This window comes from Myodes glareolus, chromosome 17 (genome assembly GCF_982192425.1).
Source record: "Myodes glareolus chromosome 17, mMyoGla1.1, whole genome shotgun sequence".
Taxonomy (NCBI): Eukaryota; Metazoa; Chordata; class Mammalia; order Rodentia; family Cricetidae; genus Myodes; species Myodes glareolus.
This window is the reverse complement of record NC_142042.1, coordinates 60,362,693-60,384,851: the sequence shown is the minus strand read 5'-3', so window position 1 is coordinate 60,384,851 and position 22,159 is coordinate 60,362,693. Positions and strand designations below refer to the sequence as shown.

The following is a 22,159-nucleotide window of genomic DNA, read 5'->3' as shown; positions in this document are numbered from 1 at the left end:
CTGTAGTGGACGAGTAAGAAGGCGCCTCGGCTCTCTACAGCGAGCACAGCACTGCGGTGGAGACAGTAAGAAGGCGCCTAGATTCTCTACAGTGAGCACAGCCCTGCGGTGGAGACAGTAAGAAGGCGCCTAGGTTCTCTACAGCGAGCACAGCCCTGCGGTGGAGACAGTAAGAAGGCGCCTCCGCTCTCTACGTGAGCACAGCGTGCTGGCCTCACCTTTTCTTTTTGCTTATGATCATGTCCATGGTCTGCAACAGCCGCCGTTCCAGGGCCAGGATATCCGTGTCAGTCACGTTCCTGCAATGAGCAAAAACAGTCAGGTTTTGGGGTCCCATCCATGGGCGTCATGCAAACCATCTGGCGAATCATAAACCTCAATTGCTACTCAGCAATTCAAGGACCCGCTTCCGGAAAATGTTAAAATGACTCCATTAGGCTAAAATGCTTGTACTATTCCTTCTTACAGGTAAGTTTTCTGTCGTCCTAAGCAGTAGAGGGTACTCTGAGCCTCAGTCTTTCTTAGCTTTGACCCAGACATATTTAAAATGTTTAGTGGCTAGAAAGCTGACTTGGGGTTAAGAGTACTGGGCAGGCAGTGGTGCACATCTTTAATTCCAGCACTTGGGAAACAGGCAGGCAGATCTCTGTGAGTGCAAGGCCAGCCTGGTCTACAGAGTGAGTTCCAGGGCGGCCAGGGCTACACAGAGAAGCTATGTCTTGAAAAGAAAAACAATAAAAAACCAAAACAAAACCTGAAAACAAACAAACAAACTTGAGGGGTCAAAAAAAAAAAATAAGAGTAGGGTCACTCCTGCAGAGCGGCCAGTTCCTGTCCTCTCCGTGGCGGCTCCCATGTCTGTAACTCAGTTCCGGAGCGGCAGCTAAGGCTCTGTGGGCACCAGGCGCACACATAATGCACATGCAAATACACAGGAACTTATATACATAAAATATTTTAAAATATGTTTAAATTGGCAATGTTTTCTACTATTCAATGTTAAGGAGGAACGAATTTAGGGAAGTTGGAAGAAGTTCACACTGTTGCCCACTGGAAACATGCATTTAAATAGCATGGCACACGGGCATGAAATTTGCCACTTAAAAAATAAAGCAGTTGGATATGGTGGCACATGCCTGTAATTCTAGTGTCTGGAGCTTGAGGTCAGAGACTCTAACTTAATGCCAACTTAGGCTACTTGCGGAGTTGCTGTTTCCAAAGAAATGAGAAAAGACTTGTTAGGAAGGTGTCCGATAAACACCCATGGACACAGAGGAAGAATAAAAAAGCAGTCCTAGATCTAATATGTGAATATTAAAGATATGGCATGACGAATATGTTCCAGTAACAATGAAACAGGAAAGAAATGAAGTATGCATTACCTAAGGAAGTAGGACATGTATGTGTACGGGCAGTTGACAGCACCAAATCCGGACAGCAGAGCCATGAGCGTCACCCCGATCACGCCCACCCGGCTGATGAGCTGTTCTATGGACAAGATCCCTAAAAACATCCAAACACATCAAGGCCAGGCAATACACACGGTGTGGCTTTCACCTGCACCACGAAAGCTAACATTACTTAAATATCAACCAGCATGTATGTGTAGCTAATACAAGCCTAGTACAACTTGTGTTTTAGATTCATTTATTATGCATATGAGTGTTTTGCCTACGAGTATACCTGCTGCCTGCAGAGGTCAGAAGAGCACTGATCCCCTGCAACTGGAGTTCCAGACGGTTGTGAATCACCACATGGGTGCTGGGAACCAAACCCAGGTCCTCCGCAGGAGCAGTAAGTGCTTCTAACCACTGAGCCAGCTCTCCAGCTGACAAGCATTATTTTTAACTATTAATGATAGGCTGCTGAACTTTGCCTGTGTTTATTATTTGAAATGCTGCAACAAATATTGCTATTTATGTTTAAATATAATTAGTTATGCAGAATGTGCTTCTGTTAAAACTGTTTTTTATTACTTTATTAATTTGCTTTGTTTGCATGCACCCGACCACAGCACACACATGGTTAGAGTGTATGTGGCAGATAGTGATCTCCTTCCACCATGTAGATCCCAGAGATGGAACTCGGGTCATAGGCTTGACAGCCGATGCCTTTGACTTCTGAGCCATCTCGCTGAATGGCTATGTGCTTTTAGAAACTATGTGTTTCCTCTGACCCAAATGAAGGAAAACTTTTCTTCCCCAAATCCAAGCTACCAGGTCATGTGAACACAGGGAAGGATGTTGGGAGGTGTGCGGACTGCAGACTCTGTTGCACTCGGCATCCACTCCAATCCTTTTCCAGCTTTTCCTCCTGTACTAGGATCTGGGAAGCCCAAAGCTCTTGCATTCCCAGACTTTCTTGAAACTAAGGCTCAAATGTTTGTAGGTTTCACCAAACTGGCATGCCCATGTGGATATGAACAGTGTGGGGCTGGTGAGCGGCTGGGCAGAGGCTCTGTGCTGGCTCAGTGGGTAAGAGCACTTGCTGCCAGGGCTAATGACCTGAGTTTGATCTCTGGGATCCACGTGGTAGAAGAGAACTGACTCTTGAGAGATGTCCACTGACCTCCACATGACTATCTTGGCATGTGCAAGCCCACCCACAAGTGTCAAGAAAAAGAAAATAAGGGTCTATCAGAAAGGCATGCTCTTGAAGAGAACAGTGACACCCAGGCACCCCTCTTCCTTTCCTGTATTTCTCAGTGCCACATGCTCCCACTATAATGCACTTTTTTGTAATAGACCCAACGGGCCAAGTGCCCACTGATGGAAACCTCCAATGCTGTGAGTCACAATATCTTTCTTGTTTTAAGCTAATTAATTCTTGCTACAGTAACAGAAAGTTGACTGGCAATCATGCATGCTCTATAATTCCTATGCAGCCGAACTAGCATTCGATGCCCTTGGAAAGAAGGAAGAATTTTATTTTGAAGTCAAATACTTTCGAGAGAAATATCTTGCTGTATTTCCCACAATCAAAGTTTGAAGGGTTATTTTTCATTTTTAATTAGAAGATGGAACAGCCACGCTTCCCACTGTACTTACCATGTTTTGGGCTGAGTATGGGAAATGGATCGCCCAGCTTCCAGAAGAAGTACATGAAGGTCAGCCATAGGAGGCAGGAGAAGAGCAGGCGCTGCTTGTGCACTGGGATGGAGCGGGGCTGTCAGGAGGCAGCTACTACAGCTACTACACAGCTCATCACACATGTAATTAATATGTAAATATTGGCACTACACAATTCTTTTCAAAAGCATTCTTACCACCATTAGGAAATCTTTGTGTGTAATTAGAACATTTTATATTTTAGTTAAGAATTTCTCTTACTCAGTTTTTTAAAATACTGCTTTCATTTATTCTTTGAAGATTTCATATATTGGTCATATTCTTTTTCCTTCCCCAACTCCCCCAGACCCTCCCCCTCATTAGAAAAATGTTGCTAAAATTACAGTGTGGATGAATTGAAGGAAACATCATAGCAGAAGCAGAAATTAATCTGTGGCAGGAGACACAATCTATTTTTTCAGACAGAACTCATTTTATGACTGCTTTAGGATGCTGGGTGTCCCCAGACATCAGTATAAAAATAGAGAAGTGAAGCTGTCTGTGATCTACTCCCAAAAGCATGCATCCCAGTCTAGGTGCTGACGTAAGGAGGCAAAATACTCACAAAGTTGGATGTTACTCACGATAAAATAACCAATGTAGAAAGGGACCATGAAGACCAGGATGAGCAGAATCACACACAGGTTCATCTTCCAGTGAAAGTAACGGGAGCTGAAATCAACATTAAAGCTATTTGGAGGGCAGGTCGGCAAGTCTCATTCTGTTAGTGTTCCAAAGGCCCCTGCTCTTGAAGCCCACACCGAACACACTCAATCTACTCATCCCACTAGACTGTTACACAGCTGGGCGCCTGTACTCCCAGCACTTGGGAGGCAGATGCAAGAGAGTCTTTGTGAGTTTGAGGCTAGCCTGGTCTCACATAGTGAGTTCCAGGACAGCTAGGGTTACAGAGAGATACCCTATTTTAAACCTTCCCCCTCCTCAGTGGTTTATGCTTATAATCTCAGAATTTAGGATGAGGAACTGTGAATTCAAGGCCAGCTTGGCTGACATCATTGAAATCCTGTCTTGCAAGAAAACAAGAAACAATTTCTGAAGAGTACATGACCATCTTAAGCTGAGGTTTTCACCTTAAAAAGAATGTTAATACTAGGTAATATGGATAACAGATTCTAAATGTAACAAGAATGATAATAATAACAAATAACGACAACAGCAACAACAACAATAATAGATGTGGAACATCATTTTAACTATGTAAAGATGTGTTACACTTGTTTCACCTTGCCTGCCTAAGGCACTTGATTGGTCTAATAAAAAGCTGAATTACTTTCAATGGTTAATCCTTTTCCAGGAGAAAGGCTAGGTGGGGCTGGCAGGCAGAGAAAATAAATAGGAAGACTCTAGAGAATGAGAGAAGGAGGAGGAGAAGAGAACAAGGGAGAAAAAGAGAGACATGGCTGGGGCAAGAAGCCAGGCAGACACCTGCCAGCCAGACACAAGAAGCACTGAAAGCAAGATATACAGAAGGAAAGAAAAGTAGAAAAAAAATCCCTGCGGTAAAAGGTAGATAAAGAGAAACGGTTAATTTAAGTTAAAAGTGATAGCCAGAAACGAACCTAAGCTAGACCAAGTATTCATTCTTAATAAGAAGTCTGTGTCAGGATTTGGGAGCTGGTTGGTGCCCCCCCAAAAACCCTGGTACAGACAGAATTAAAGGAAAGCTTAGTCCTACACACTTATAATTCCAGGACTTGGGAAGTAGAGGCAAGAAGACACAAAATCAGCCTTTATCACATAGTAAGTGTGAGGTCGTCCTGGGCTACATGACACCCTGTCTCAAAACCAAACCAAAACAGGGCCGGTGAGATGGTTCAGTGGATAAGGGCATTTGCTGCCGGGACTCACATGATAGAAAAAGAATATTGACCCCTGAAGTTGTTCAACTTCCACATATATGCAGGGACCTATATGTGCCCCTCCCCAATAGATAAATGTAATAAAAATTAAATAAAAATCATTGAAGGAAAACATATGTTAATAGCAATTCTGAGCAACAAAGACTCAAACTCTTTCATAGTTTGATCTAAAGATTTGACATGCACAACTCTCGTTAATATTTATAAAATAATTTTATCTATTAAAAATTTTATATAGGGCATAGTAGCACACATCTTTAATCCTAGTACTCAGAAGGAAGAGGCAGGTAGATCTTTATGTGTTTGAGGTCAGCCTGGTCTAAATAAGTCCCAATCTAGCCAGGGCTATACAGTGAGACCCTTTCTCAAAATAAATAAGTAAAAAGAAAATAAATTTTAAAAGGTAGTACTTTTATTTTTTACAATAGCTTTTTTTTGATAAATAATTTACCCACCTGAAGTGTATAATCCAAAGGTCTTTAGTATATGCACAGATCTCTGTAGCCATGACTTTAATTATTTTATTCAATCCTATCATATGTGGTCTGTTTTGGTGATTAGCTGTGTCCACTTGGCATAGGGTTTGTAAGGTTCATCCACACTATAGCATCTGTCAGTCATTTTCACCCTTCTGTTGGCTGAGTAAATTCCCCCCTTCTTCATCAATTCAGCAGTCAATACAGATTTGGCTGTTTTAACTTTAAACTATTACTGTGACGCTGTGAACATTTGTGTTAGGTGGAACATGGCCATGGTTTTATTTCTCTTCACATGGCGACGGAATGGCACTGCCACCAAATCAGTGCACATGGTTCCCGCTCTTTGGCTCTAACACCACTTGCGGCTGTCTTTAGCCATCTTGGTGGGAGGTACTCCAGCACTGGGGTTTTGACTGGCAAGTCTTTGATGGTTAATGACACTGACCCTCTTTCCACGTGTTTACTGCCATCTCTATTATCTTTGGACAAACGCCCATTCAGACCTTTTGTCTACTTCCTATACTTTGTTCTCCTCGTTCCTTTTATGGAACTGGGGATTGAACCTGGGGCCCCATGCATGCTAGGTACTGCTACTCTACCATGGAACTATATTTTCCGACTGTTGTACACTCACTTTTTTATCTATGCTACTTTACTACTGAATTATAAGATCACTTTATACGTCTCAGAAAGAAATCCTAATTAGACAGGTGGCTTGAAACACTGCTCTCCTGTTCTTGGGAAGGCTATTCATTTTCAACAGTGTCCTTCCACTCAGGCCCTGTTATACACACACACACACACACACACACACACACACACACACACACACACACGGGTAAATGGTGGGTAGCTTACTAGGATGTGGGAAACACAGAATAAGTACGCAAACTGAGGAAGCAGGAGAAATGAATGGCAATAGTAAAGGCAGGTAAAACACTGGGCTAGTCCTGATGGCTGTTATGAAGTAAGAATTCTGCAAACTTGCTATAGGTGGGACACTAAATTAGCTCTAAATTGTCTAATAATTTATATAAAATAGATGATTTAATCAAACAGATAAATCAGTGGCTATAAGAAAATAAACCAAATTGGTCATAATTATTACTGACTTATGACCCAGATAACTAGATTTCCCCTAAGATTTCATAGGATTGCACTTAACAATGTCCTGAACAATATTCTTCCCAAAGAAACTTCTATGGGTCACGGAAGGTTGTCCTTACCGTTTCCCCTTATTACAGATGGCAGTCATCATGAATGAAAAGCCTGTAGCAGTGAGCCGACAGGGAGCCAGAGTCACCTAGTGCAGATGTGTTTGTTTGCACTGACAGCTTCTGCTCTCTGAGTCCACCCAGCTAGAATATGTAAAAAGGCAGAGGAGCCACGCGTCCTCTAGGCAGTCTACACAGTACTTCAGCTGGCTTCTGGGGCAGGCCGGGAGGCGGGAGATCTGAGTCCAAGTGTTACTTGTACTGCCGATTAAAGGTCAGTTCTTGCAGAGGACCCAGGTTCAGTTTCCAGCACCCACATGGTAACTCCAGTGCCTGAGGATCTGATGCCCCTAACCTAGGTATCAGGCATACACATGGCACACTTAACATGCATGCAGGTAAAACACTGTTACACTTAAGAAAAGCAGTCACATGTTTTAGCTGGTCTTTTGAACAGGAAATAAAGTGATCTTGAAAAAAAAGGATCCAAACAATCCTCTGCATGTGAACAGGATGCCTACATCCTTACCTAGAGGTATGTCAAAGGAATACTCATTCAGAGGCAAAATTCTCTTCTCAAAGTTATTCCGAATCTAGTGAATGCAAGACAGACCATGTGATCAAGGTCCACATTTCTGTCCACACCTGGGCCAAATGTTGGCATGAAGAAAGAGATATAGGTGCATACATGTTTCAGCCTAAACAAAGCCCGTCCGAAAAATGAACCTGAACTGGACTTGAGTGACACTCATTTCTGCGCTCTAAGGTAAACTGAGGAATGCGAGAAATGCGCACTAAAGCCAGACCGTTTCTGACGGGAAAGGATTACCGTGGGTTGTGAGTTTGGGGATACAATGCACCACAAACAGCAAGTGTGCTCTAACCATGACTACCGCTCAGCTCTATGGTCAGCGAACCAGGGACCCTGCACCTAGCAACTTTCACAAAGAGGTTTCACTGGGGCAGGACTATACTCGTTTGTTTCTGTACCACTTACAGCGCTTCTACTTTACAAGGGCAGATCTGAGTGTTATGGAAGACACCCTATAGCTTACAAAGTCTGACATATTTACTATCTAGTCCTTCACAGAAAAGTTTGCTAAATTCTACCAAGAGAGTAAAATATCCATGTTATGATAATGCAATCTAGCAAATAGCATAAAAATTACTTGTCCATCCTCCATAGCTCATCCAGACAAGGTTTGGATTACTATGGAACAAGTCTAGAGTAGGGGAGTCACGGCTATAACCAAGCTCCAGGAGGTACTTTAGAAAGACATTTTCAAAACCATTCTCAGTTCAATCCACCCGACTACATGTAAAATTAACCGGGGTGGGTAAGATAGACAAACTGGAGATCAATCTTCCTTGAAGTTCTTAAATAGCTGAGGAATTTTGATCTTTTCAAGTGGCGGCCAAGTTGGGGGGTGTGACTAGCATTTGGTCAGAGTCTGAGAATCAGAGAGCTGCTAGCCCAGGACAGGGACTCCTATAGCCTCACGCTCAGGGGGTTCTGCAGAGCTAATGGTCAGGGCAGTTTCCCCTGGAGACATCTCGCTGAACCTGTTACTAGGTAACCATTTTTGGCGATCACTGCAGCTCCTGAGACTAACCTACAGCCGCATGGTAGCTACTTTCCACCATGGCATCCAGGAGGCACATGTACTGAAAGAGAGGCACCACACTTCTGGGGAAAGGGTGCCGGACCGGCACTCACCTCACACTTCCGGGGAAAGGATGCCGGGCCGGCACTCACCTGCTGCTCAGAACTCCCAGGATCTCGAAGATGATGAGCTCAAACATGGTGCACGAGAATGCAAATGTCACGGAGAAGATCACCTGCACAACGTACTGCCGCACCTGTTAAAGTCAGATGCGAAGCCAGTCATTTCCTTCCCTGACATTCTGAATGCACAATCTTCCAACGGCAAGTCTGAAAACTTGTGTTGAATTCTGTAGTCTGAAGCAGAAACCTGGGTTACACAATCAAAGTGGGCAGCACTTAGGAATCATGGCCGCCTCTTACCAGAATCTTCTCACGGTTGGGGAATTTAAAGCACAAAGGATGAAATGTCTGGGCCACAAGCAGCATTTAGATGCCTGATGTCAATGACAGAAAGGAAAAAGGTCTGCACGCATGGTTAAAGTTAACAGTTCTTCGACACTGTTGAGCTCACATCGGCTCTAGAACTTTCCTGAGAGGCCTTAGAATATACAGATTCTCTAGGATCCTGGGCTCTTCCAAACTCTTCCTAAAACTACAGAGGAGACTTACGAATGAACATCTTAGAGATGCCTCCAAAGTGTCCAGATAACTAAGTAGTGAAGTTATATTAGAAAATGGCCAGCATAGGATCTTAAAAATAAAACAAACAAACAAACAAACAAACAAACAAAACACAGAGTAGCTTTGGGATTTGGGTGTTGACTTAAACTTGAAGGCTGGCAATTGTGGACTAAAAGGGTACGTTCCAGGCATTAGAAATTAAATTTCCTCTTGAAAATAAGCATCTGCTTTTGGGGTATACGGCCCCCAAATGACAAAATGATGGTCTTCCTTATTCTTAGTTTTGTTGTGGTTTCTGGTTTTAAATCCTCCAAACTCGTAGGGCCTGGTGGTACATGCCTGTAATCCCACTACCACTTGAAGAGGTTGAAGCAGGAGGATTGCTTATGAGTTACTAGTCTCAGCCTGAGCTATACAGGGAGTCCCAGGCCAGCCTGAGATACATAGCAAGGCCCAGTCTCAAAACACTGTGATACGTAAGTTAGTAAGAAGATAGCTGAGTCATCAGTGAAGCCTGGTCATCGTATGTAGTTTCAGAATTGCACATTCTTGACTGGCACAGGTTTTCTATCTGAGGAAGTGAACACAATCTTTTTGTTTGATTTTAAAGATAGGGTTTCTCTGTGTATTCCTATCTGTCCTGGAACTTACGCTATAGACCAGGCAGGCCTCGAACTCAGAGGAGCTTGCTCCTGCCTCCTGAGTGCTGGGATCAAAGGCGTGCACCACCACTGCCCGGAAAGGTTTTTTCGGTTTTTTTCATGGAACCATTTTTCTTGTTCCATTCTAAACAAACTAAAGCATAAAATGGTTTCTTCTCACCTCATAGTCCTTAAACAACTGTCGCATGAAGAAAAGCCAACCGAATCCAAAAAACAGTATCTAGGGGAGAAGAAAGATAAAATGTCAAGATCCACCTTCTTTTGACAAATGCCTCATAGAGATTATTTTATGATAAAATGTCTGCTAGCTAGACAGTTATTTTTAGAGATTAAAAATGAGACCCACTTATGACATTGGAAAGAGACACTTAGATACTCTTAGAATTTTTTAAATTATTCATTGTACAGAATGAATTTTAAGGTAGACAAAAATGGAAATACATATATTTTCCCATAATGCTATAAACCAGTTTATAACCTATAGAAGTCGGCAAACAAACAAAGGCCTACTCAGTGTCAGGCTGGTGCCACGGGTCATACGCTAGCCAAGCAGAATGTCAAGCTTTCACAGAAACAGAGCTATTTATTCCCCAGAAAAAAGAATCCTGGGGCATTTATGCTCCTTCCAAATCTCCTAAATGAGCATGAAGCGTTTCTGGTACAGATCAATCCCAATTTCCACTTGTCTGGTTACCTGTTACCCACATGTTCAGGAAAACCCAGTCAGTTGGCAATTACCTCTATATACCAATGATAATTGCTGACAACAGCCCATCCAAGCCCTACTGGACTACACCTTGCCCACCCCATCATGTCTGTTCAGCAGCCTGTTTCCACAGAGTACACCTATTTGCTGTGGGATGGACTTTCTGTATGCTGTGAATATGTGCTGCTCTCATTGGTTGATAAATAAGCTGCTTTGGCCTGTGGTAAGGCAGGATAGAGAGAGGCAGGAAGTCCAAGCAGAGATACAGGAGAAGGGTAGTCTGGGAGATGCAGCCAGCCAGTCGCCAAGGAAGCAAGACATGTAGAAAATGAGGTAATATGCCACGAACCACATGGCAAAGCATAGATAAGAAATATGGGCTAATTTAAACGTAAGAGCTAGCTAGTAATAAGCCTGAGCCATCGGCCAGGCATTTATAAGTAATATTAAGTCTCTTTGTGGTTATTCAGGAACTGGTGGGTGGGAGAGAAACCTCCATTTACACCTATTATCTGCTGATGCCAGCACCCCGTACCTGAGTTATGGGTTCAATCATTCTTTTCCTACACCTTACTTTAACACCTTCCAGGCTGACAAATACTGTAAAGTTATGACTATGGAATGCACTGAAGCATCCAGGGCAGGTCTTAGCACTGCTCTGTTATCAAAGCAGGAACAGAAACAGAGGGCCAGTAGTGCCCAAACCACAGTTTAGGGTTTGTTTATTTTTTCATTTTGTTGTTGTTTGTTTGTCGTCCCCTCCCCCCCAGACAGGGTTTCACTATGCAGCCCTGGCTGTCCTGGAACTCATATTGTAGACCAGGCTGGCCTCAAACTCACAGAGATCCACCTGCTTCTGCTTCTCAAGTGCTAGAATTAAAGATGTGTACCATCTCTGCCTGGTCCACAGTTCTTAAAATAATATACAAAAACTAAAAGACCACAGGTAAAGAAAGCTGCTACTCAGAAAGAAACAAACACAGCAGGTCCTGCTGGCCAATCAAAAACTGCACCTTTGCATGTTGCATAAGAACACACAGGGGCTGTGACACACACACAAGACCTACACAGGCTTAAACCAGACAAAGTCCTGGCACTGAGAAGGGGATGCGGACATACAGTCCCACCCCTAAGGAAGAAGTTATTGCAATTGACACCTGCTGGAAAAGAGAAAATAAGTTCTCTCCAATGGAGGTAACGGGGTGTATCAGCCACACTCCAGGGCCATGCTCAGGAATAACTGGCCAACACAAAACAGGCGCCATGCTTCATTGTGTAATTCTTTTGTCTCACTGGTTCTGTTTTGAGAGAGAAAACATGCTGTTGGGAGAGTAGGGAGGTGAGGAAGAGCTGGGAAGAGCTGGGGAGGGGGGAGAATATGATCAAAACATTCTGTATGAAAAGAATTATTAAATAGAAAAGAAAAAGCATGAGGTCCTGGCCGATGAGTCCCAACAAACTATTCTCATTAGATGTCACCACGAAGATGTCACACTCCAGTGTTCTGCAAGTCCAAAGCAGGAGGAGCGCTCACTGAGGATCCAGTCTATGTGTGAGAGCAGGGGACGAGTGAGCCAAAGCTGACAGCAACAGCTGCGCAGTCTCAGACACAACAATAACCAGTCGGAGACAGGGTCGCCTGCCGGTGGCCATGTCAGAGGAGCAGTGGTGTCAGCCCACCAGGAGGAAAACCCCCATGAGTGAACCTCGGCTGGGTAAGGCCCCGAGACCACAGACTCCAGAGTGTCTTTCCATGTTTGCCGCTGCCACTTTCTCTGGTGTCTGGCATGGTGTGAATGGTGTGGGGGGAGCCCCACTCCCTGTAATGTGTGTGTTTATCTCATGGATTCTGAAAATGCCTGTTCTGCTGGGCATTTTTACCTGTGGATTATTATGAAGATGATTTCTTCCTAAGCTGTACTGACTCATTGATAATAATAATAATGTTAGTTTACACAGAGCTTTGATGATAAAAAAATAAAACAAGGAAGTGTCACCCAGCTAGAAACATGGGTTTCTATTGAGGAGCCATGCAGACTGTGGCTTGGGTTAATGATTAAGAAAAACAATTGAGTCTCAGTAGCCCAGTTAGTTGAAATTCTTCTAATCTCAATGTTGGGAGGTGTAAGGGACACGGAAACCACGCTGCTTTATATTTGTATTCATTGCAATCATTCACTTGAAAAACAGAATATAACCACATGGTAATTGTTATATTGCCTGAAAGACTTTTCTGGGGTGTATAAAAAAAAGAAAAAGAATAAAGATAATAGTTAAAACGAGAAAACACCAAGAATGAAAGCGTTAGAAGGAAAGCATCAAGAATGTGAGAAGGAAATCACCAGGAAAATAAAGAATAGAAAATGCAAAAGAAGAATAAAGGAAAGGCCTGAAGGAAACCATCAAGAGCGTGTGTGACTGCCTTTCCTAAGCCCCTCAGATACAAAACTCATAGTACTTGTTGAGTCAGTAGATTCCCTTTGGGCCCTGCACTGCTGGAGGCTGGTCCCCCAGACAGTAAAAGTCTCTGTCAAATCCAGATTCTGGGAACATGATCCAGTAACTCGCCAGGCAGCTCAGAAAAGAAAACATGGATAGAAACAAACAAAAAACCCCAGACAAGAGGTGGAAGGCAAACTGAGAAAGGAAGCGGTTCACAGGTCGGATTAGGATCCTGAGGGCACAGAACTTCCTCTTAGAGAGATGGAGTCTGCAAAAGACACACGATGATAATAAGCACTCAAAACCCAGGAAACCTCACAGAAGGGACCCAAATTCTGAAGACAAGGATGGGGTTCAAGAGCTAAAGAAGAATGGAGGATTTAAGAGAAAACTTACCCACAATACAGCCTGGGCCCTAATTCCCATCATCACCTCAGTTCTTAAACATGCAAAAGTCAGAAGAAGAAAGCATTAGCTGCAGCCCTCACCATAGCTCAAGCATAGTCAGAACTAAGGAGAGGGAGATGCAGGAGGCTTCATTAAAAACAGACTCTGCTAACAAACCACATATAAGCATATACCAAAAGAATTACCCACACAATAAAACTGGCTTTATCTCAGAGATGCAGAGATGGTTCAATATACACAAGTCAATAAGTTTAATAAATAGCGTAAGTGAACTTAAGGACAAAAATCACATGAATCATTTCAATAGATGCAGAAAGGGCCTTTAGCAAAATTCAATATACCTTTGTGATAAAAATCCTACAGAGAGTAGGACTGGAGAGAACATAACTCAGCATAATGAAGGCTATATATGACAATGCACATTAACCTCACTTTAAACGGAGAAAAACTTGAAGCAATGCCATTAAAACTGGGAATGAGTTATGACTGGCCACCATCCCCACTCTTTTTCAATATAGTTCACAAAGCTTTAGCTGGAGCGATAAAGCAAGAGGAAAAAATTTAAAGGGGTACAAATAAGAAAATAAGTTAAATTATTTCTATCTGCAGATGAAATGTCATACTTAAGAGATCCCACAAAGTCCACCAGAGAACTCTAGAATGATTACCAATTTCAGCAAAGCGGCAGGATATAGAATAAATGTGTACAAATCAATAGCCTTTCTATGTACGAACAACAAACTCTGAGAAAGAGGTCACATGCACGCTCCCATTCACAACAGCTTTAAAGGAAACAGGGTACCCGAGAATAACTCTAACCAAGGAGGCGGAGGAAAGCTTTCTACAGTGGAAAGCTTTAATTTTCTGAAGAAAGAGATTGAGAAAGACACTAAAAATGAAAAGACAGCCCATGGTCATGGATTGTAGAATTCAAATTGTGAAAATGACCATTATGTCAAAAGCAATTTACAGATTCAGTGTAATCCCGATAAAAAATTCCAATCTCATTACTCACAGAAATATTTAAAAAAAAATCCTAAAATTTATTTGGAACTACAAAAGACACGGGCTAGTCAAAGCAATTCTGAGCAAAAGAACAATACTGGAGAGATTACCATCCCCAGACTTCAAGATATATTACAGAGGTATAGGAATAAAAACAGTACGTTGCTGGCTCTGAAACAGATGTGTAGGCCAAAGGAACAGAATAAAAAACTCAAACATATAAATATAGCCATATGATATTTGACAAAGATACCAAAAATATACACTGAGAAACAACGGCATCTTCAAATGATATTGGGAAAACTAGATGCTCACATGCGGAAGAATAAAATTAGACCCATATCTATCACCTTGCACTAAACCTAAGTACAAATGAATAAAAGACCTCAATGTAAAACCTGAAACACCGGAACTGCTAGAAGAAAATACAAGCTGGATCCTAAAGACGCAGGTGCAGGTAAGGCCTTTCTGAAGAAGACTCCTTTGTCCAGGGGCTCAGGAAGACAACTGAACAGTGGGACTCATGAAAGTAAAACGCTTCTGCACAACCTGGGCAACAACCAGGCGAAGAGGAAGCCACGGAGTGGGAGAGAATCTTGTCAGCTACATATCCTGCAGAGGATTAATATCCAGAATATATAAAGAACTAAAAAAATAGAAACCTCCCCCAAAACACTGTTCTAAAAATGGATTTATACAGAGTTCTCAAAAGAAACGAAACCGCTAAGAAATGTCTATGGAAATGCACGGCAAGACAACTTTGAAATGTCATCTTTCCCAGCCATGATGGCTCAGGTCACAGAACAAGGAACAGCAAATGCTGAAGGATGATGTAGGGAAAAGGGAACCCTCGCTCACTCTTGGTGGGACGGCAAACTGGTGGAGACTTTATGGAAACCAATACGGAAAATTCTCTATACTACTCCATGATATATGTCTGAAGACTCCACAGACACTTGCTCAGCCATGCTCACTACCTCTCTAATTCACAATAGCTAGAACACGGAAACAACATAAAAGTCCTTCAACTGATGAATGGATGATGAAAATGTGGTGTAGACAGACAATGGAATTCAGCTGTAAAGAAGAGTGTACTCACGGTATTTGCAGGTAAATGGAGGAAACCAGAAAATACTATATTGAGTGAGGTAAATCAGACCAAGAAAAACAAAACATGTTGTCTCTTATCTTTAGGCTCCTATCCAACTCTTCAGATGTGACATACAACCTGGAGGAAGCAGGCTAGTAAACAGGCACCAGAGAGAACGACAGCAGGACAGGAACAATATAAAGGGGAAAAGGGGAAAGGGCTTTCATTAGGAAGAAGTCAAAAGGAGAAAGGGAGGAGAGATAAATAGCTCCAAGAATGTTTAAGAGAATCTTAAAGAAACATTATTTTATAATTAACTAATATTACATATAACACATGTGTCTTCATATCCATCCATCCATCCATCCATCCATCCATCCACCCAAAAGGAAGTTATGGGGCTAGAGAGATGGTTCAGTAGTTAAGAGCACTGTCTGATCTCCCAGAAAATCTGGGTTCAATTCCCAGCACCCACATGACAGCTCATAACTGTCTGTAAGCCCAGTTCCAAGGAACCCGACACCCTCATATAGACATGCATGCAGGCAAAACACAATGCACATAAAATAAACTATATTAAAATGAAGTTATGGCAATCTGGCCGACAATGTTCCCCACAAGAGCCACAGACTGTCTAATAAAAATCTAACACCTGGCATAAGAAACCTCTTTTCAAACTGTTGGTCAGCAAAGTCCAAAAGACTCTCGGAACAATAAGGCTACGGTTGGTGTCTCGGCAACCCCACTTGGAGGTTGGAAGGAAATGGAAATCCCCATAGCTGAAGAACCAAGCACTTTAGACACAAGACTCGGATGATTAGAGCTGGATCTGATCTGAAAGCTTCATCCCTGAGGTAACTACACACACACACACACACACACACACACACACACATCCTCTTTTCTTCTTGTATTGGTTGGGAATTTTATGAATAAAATTCTTTTACGCCCTTCCTATTGACTATAGCAGGAGTCTAAACGCATGAGCAGGTCAGCACAAGCTATTCCAGCCTGTCCTTCCAGCCAACCCAACATCTACTTAGGCACAACTTCTCCCGGTTCTGGAGACATGTTCTCTCATATTGCGACTTCTGTGGTCCCAGACAGGAACTCTCTCCAGCTCTCTCTGCAGATAATCCCACAGGTCTTAGTGAATGTATGTGGCCTCTGGAAGACCTTCTCTAGCCTCCCAACTACAGATCAAGCACGCTTTCTGTATAATCATATTTATTTTCCCTTATCAAGGCACTGAGCACATGGTTTTATAATGCTTGATGAAATGGGTTTTGAAATAAAAGCTGTCACAATAAGGATTAGGGTTGGTTGCTTGCTCTTTGTAAATAATGTTCCCTGTAAAAACGTCTGTAGTGGGGTGCTCGCCACTAGAAATTGAAAGATGAGTAAGACAATTATCATCCCAAAGAGCCACAGTACAGTGGTGAAGAAGGCACTAAATAATGTGATGTGGATGAGCAGTGGAGGGGCCTGAGCCTGACCCTGTAAAGTACACAGCAGAGGGACCAGACCACTCTCTACAGGTTTGTTAGGTTTCCTGGAGGTGATATTGAAGAAGGTCGCAATCTGAGGTGAGACCCTAATACCATGTGCAAATTTAGGGAGTACTGCATTTTTCTACAGAGGTTCCAAGGTTTTTAATCATTAAAATATTAAAAATTATTCCTGACACACCTTTAATCCCAGCACTTGGGAGGCAGAGGCTGGTATCTCTGAGACTTTGAGGCCATCTGGTCTAAAAAGTGAGTTTTAGGACAGCCAGGGCTGTTACACAGAGAAACTCTGTCTTAACCAACAAACAAAACAAAAGAAAACAAATCAGGCAAGTAAAAGACAAAGGTGGTAGGAACAGGAAGATGGGACAAAGACAGCAAAGGTCATGAACAAAGGTGGGTACTTGATGTTGGCACACACTGGCAACTACATGGCTGGGTGGTGGCAGAAGATAATGTCTATTAAGGAGAAAGTTTAAAAACAATAATAGGGAGGAGAAGCAGGAGACCCATCACCAAAAGCCCAACATGCCATCTGAGGAGCTTTAACTATTCTGGAAAGATGAGGGTCGCTGATGCTGTGGGGTAATGCTTTTGTACCCTGGAAAAAGTTGTCACTCATACTGGTTTAACAAAATGAGAATTGGCCAGTAGCCAGGCAGGAAGTATAGGCAGGGTGACCAGACTAGGAGAATTCTGGGAAAAGGAAAGACTCAGTCTGCAGTCACCACCAAGACACAGAGGAAGCAAGATGAGAATGCCTCACTAAGAAAAGGTACCAAGTCACGTGGCTAAACATAGACAATATACATACATATATGTGAATGATATACATGGAATGGGAAACAAGAGACAGCTATCTGGCTCTAACGTGTTACCCTGTGCTCACTGACAAGGCTCCACCGAAAGGACTTTTAAATTACAAGCACACGAATGAACAGCTACAGCTGGTGTGCTTGCCCAGGCCTGCTGTGTGGCTACACAGGAAGCAAAGCAGGAGGACCCCTTGAGCCCAGAAATTTGAGGTTAGGTCTGGGAAACAGTGAGACCCTGTCTTAAAAACAAAACAGGAATTAGAGGATTTATTATATTCAGGACAACTACAAACTCTGGCAAGGTTATAGAGGGAAAAAGTAACTTCAATCTTTATTGTTTTCTTCAAATAAACGGGGACCTGCATGGCTTATTAAAAAGACCTGAACAATCTTAGAACTGTGCAAAGCAGACCCTTGACCTTGGCTTACAGTGTACTGCTGGCACTTACGAGAGTAGTCTGGAACTGATAAGTTCACACAGCTGAACTGATGACTCCACAGAAGTTAGGTGGCAGTCGCTTTTATGAAACGACTTCAAATTTGGAAAGTAGGATAGATTAAAAAAAGATGATTGGCAGAACAGTTCTCAAGAATTACCCGGAGAAGACACTTTCCTTGAGTATTTATTCGTGCCTCTATTCATTAGCTAATATTTATTGGCAATTGATATGTGGCAGGTTCCAGACATAGAACAGGAACTGAGAAAGCAAAACTGCAGCTCTCAAAGGGTTTATAACCACGAAGGAGATAACAAGTCATTACAGGTGGTATGACAGCCCACAGGGAAGTGAGTGAAAAGGACCAAGGTGACAAGAATAGAAACATTGGTCTAACCTGGACTGGGAGAAGTACTTGGACACCCAAGTTGAGATCTGAAGGCTGAACAGCAGTTGGCCAGGAGAAAGAGTGAAAGGGATGAGGGAGAGGATCCCAGAGGAGAAAAGAGACTCTGAAAACTTGGAGGCACAAAGGTGCATCCAGGTTAAGAAACTAAAAGAAGTCCAGGAAGTCTATAAAGTATAAACTGAAATGAGGACATAGCGAGTGAGAGTCAAGGCTAAAGAGCTAACTTCAGTGTCTTAAGGTAAGAGGCTTGTAAGGCATACTGAAGACCTTGTGCTTATATGGAATGGCAAACAAAAATGTCTAAGATAGTAAGTTTTAAGAATTTAATATTAAGTATTACATGTGTGCGCACGTGGATACACACATGAGCATGCTAGTACATGCACAGTGCATTAGTAGAAGCCAGAGGACAACTTAGGGAGTTGGTTCTCTCCTTCCATTGTGAGCACCAAGAATCTAACTCAGGTTGTCAGGCTTGTGTGGAGTGTCTTCACCTGCTTAGCCATCTCACTGGCCTGAGGTGACAGGGTTTGATATGAAGCCTCCGGTTGCATTTCATAAACCTTTCAGTTCATACCAAGCTGGAAAACTGGTGTATGTGTTGCTCTCCAGTTAAGCATGCTTCCCTAGGGAGGAGCTCTCTATTAAACTAAGACTGACTAGGTCTCTACTCTCCAGCAACTGACTCGGATGTGAGGGACTACAGACATATTAAGGAAGATACTACCTTGGATTTCATGCAGCAGAGAAATAAAGAAGAAACGAGAAAGAAAGTGGCCGGAACAAAAGGCCACTTTGGTTATTGATACGGAGCAAATAAAGCCTCCCCGAGGTGATATTTTTATTTTCATTAACACCTCAATGATAATAAAATGTCCCCATAAACATATGGGCTAGGGATACTCAATATAAAGCATTGTTTGATCCATTAAATTTAATATTTCATTTGGATATATTTGTAAAAGTTAAAGGTTACAAATTTAAAAGACTAGAAAGTCATTATGCTCTTGGGTTAACTTTTGAATTATATTCACAATTTCACAGGCAAAAGTGGATGGCAATTTTCTATTTACACTTTTAATTTTGTATTCTTAAGGGGCTGGCAAAGGACACAGGGCTTTGCATACTCTAGTCAAGTGCTATACCACTGAGCTACAAGCTCAATTCTCTGACATTTATATTGTTCCATGGGGGAAAATGTCACTTAAAACTTAAATATTGTTTTTTTTTCTTGACTCGGTACTAAAGCTAAAGCCATTGTGTGTTGTTATGAAGGATAAGAGGGAGGTGTCGAGAGGTTTTAAGAAGAAGGCTGTGTGTCCAGAATTTTCTGTATTCACACATTTTAAAACTATGCTGGCAACAGAAACAACCAAATGTATTTGGATAGTATTAATTTTGAAAAAGGAAAATAGTTATTATGTTAGAATGGTGAAACCGAGTGGCTTTTTCTTGTCTAATATTGTCTTGTGTTGTCATCAAAGTTTTCTAGAGGCAAGGACAAGGCTCCGCAGTCAGCAGTGCAAACCCTAGATGTCTGGAGGGTTTAAACCTAGGAATATTATCTTACTTTAGGTTCCTGAAGGGAACTGTTTCCTTCACTTGTCGTTCGGGTGCGATGAAGAGAAAATCTTTGACTGGAAAGATGAGGGGGCAAGAGCAATAATCGGAAGAACTTCTGCTAGTCACCCATTATTTAGTGAGTGCTTGCATTTGGAGGCGAGTACACAGTTATGCACATAAATGCGTACATGTTGTCAACACTGTGATAAACATTAGCGGGGAAGGGGACCCTCGAGAAGCACGGACGTAGGGAAAGCAAGAGGCTCACTAGATGAAGCTACTGGAGAGCAGGACTTATCAGTGGTTTATATTCGCCCACAGTTTTGTATAATAGTGGGTGTCGACTACAGAAAAGAATGGAGGTGGCCAACCGAGAAGCAACGAGGTTCTGACCGCGATCAGCAAAGAGTGGACAGCAAGGAGAGGACGAAGCGGAGGTGTCACGGCACAAAGGAAACGTCAGACTCGGAAGTCGTAGAGGTAAACACGTCGGCACCCGGATCCGGCTAAGCCTACACGGGTTAGGCGCAGCACTCAGCTCTGGCCCACACGCCGCCGTGGGCCTCCCGCCCGGAGCCACAGTTCTCCAGGCTCCGCGGTCCACGGCGCAGCCCGATGCCTCGGGACACTGAAGGAACTGCCCCCACCCCACCCGGTGGCACCGGCCCCCGCGCGGACCCCCACGTCAGGGGGTGGGATGCACGCTAGGTGAGTGACAGGGCCACAAGTCAGCCCATACCATCCGGGCTAGGGCACTGGCTGAGCAAATCCGGGTTCTCCGAAGCGCGCGAGGGCCGGCGGCGGCTCACCTGGGAGGTGATCATGATGCTGGAGTCGATCAGGAAGCTCATGGCGAAGCCCCGGGAGGCCCATGCCCAGTTGTCTACCCCTCAGAGAAGCTGCAAGTTAAGACACTCCAGCTGCAGCAGTAAGCGGCCTTCGCCCCCAGCCATCCGGGCTGGACTGTCGCGTGCTTACGCCATCAAGCTGCGCCGCAGCCAGCCAATCAGCGGTCGCATCCCTGTTTGCACAGCAGGTGAGGGTGGGCAGGGCTGGAGGCCGCGCAGCGCTCAGTTCCGCGGGCTGGAAAAGGCAGAGTAGGCTAAGCCCAATGCAAGTTCAGTTCTTGCGAGCCAGAAGGCGCTGAGGCCTGAGAAGTAACGTCTTGTTTTAAGTAGTACTGCCTTTAAAAAAAGGCTAAAAACAGGAAGTTAGCAATTACTGGACTGAGAGTTGCAGAGAGGCACTGAATTGCATCCCCAGCACTGCAAAAAATAAAAATAAGTTGAAGTAACGACTTAGGCTTTAAATCAATACATGTGTTGTAAAGGTGACAGCTTTTACTTGGTTTAAAAACAATGTCACATCTACAGGTGAAGTGACGGTGGACAGGCAGGTAAGGTTTTAATCAGACACTAAGTCAGTGTCTGATAGGACAGCAACTAAAGTACTCCGCCTACAGTGAGAGTGTGTTCATCGGACTCTAAGGAGACCAGCGTGATAGTCCAGCGCTTTTGGTTGTGGAGTACTAGGCATCGTGTGAGACCCACAACTGCGGTGGGGCGGGGAGGGGCACAAATCATTGGAACATAATCAAAACTGATTCTTTGAAAGGACAGGAAGAGGGATTTGACGGCTCAGGAACTTAGAGACTGGGTAGCACTGATATTAACCCCAAGGGATGCTTGTAGGGCAAAGAACTGGAAGTTATATGAAGGCAGATTTTAATTCAAAGTAATAATTATTTAGGAGTCTGCAGGTGGGTTATTGTTAAACACTAGTTTTCTCCTTCACACCAAACTGTGTGACTGTGGCTCAAATACAAAGTGAATTACATCTTTCCCCCATTGTATCCTCATTTCATGAAGGCTTAATGCACTATGGTGGGGCTTATTCTTTTCCCTCTAGAACCCTAGCTAGTCTTTATAGTCACTGTGGTCTCCTAGTCCAGGAAACTGGCTTCAGCTCGGAGCAACCCTGGGTAGGAGTGACTAGTCAAGGCTGCAGGCAAGACCTGGAAGGGGGTGTGCGTGTGTGGGGGGAAGGCTAGTATCTAGACTCTGAGTGCTCGTTACTACAGTATAAATAAATGGGGACACCCCCTCGGGGTGCTGCACATAGAGAGAGATGACTTTCTTTGATCTCAA

The 22,159-nt window shown here is 43.3% G+C and overlaps 1 protein-coding gene across 2 annotated transcripts in view; it reads right to left on the bottom strand.

The window, feature by feature from the left end:
• The window catches only part of Gphra (golgi pH regulator A), a 38,491-nt gene extending 17,501 nt beyond the window's left edge, over positions 1-20,990 (bottom strand). Inside the window, exons 1-7 of one of the 2 annotated variants that reach the window (XM_048447117.3) lie at positions 20,822-20,990; positions 9,790-9,849; positions 8,437-8,540; positions 3,673-3,779; positions 3,048-3,149; positions 1,383-1,503; positions 219-299 (exon numbers count right to left, since the gene is read on the bottom strand). In XM_048447117.3, coding sequence (XP_048303074.2) covers positions 219-299; positions 1,383-1,503; positions 3,048-3,149; positions 3,673-3,779; positions 8,437-8,540; positions 9,790-9,849; positions 20,822-20,863 — 617 coding nt within the window. In that variant the 5' untranslated portion in view covers positions 20,864-20,990. The remainder of the gene's footprint in view (positions 1-218; positions 300-1,382; positions 1,504-3,047; positions 3,150-3,672; positions 3,780-8,436; positions 8,541-9,789; positions 9,850-20,821) is intronic. The other variant, XM_048447107.3, reaches the window with a different exon arrangement.
• Between the last annotated feature and the right edge of the window lie 1,169 nt (positions 20,991-22,159).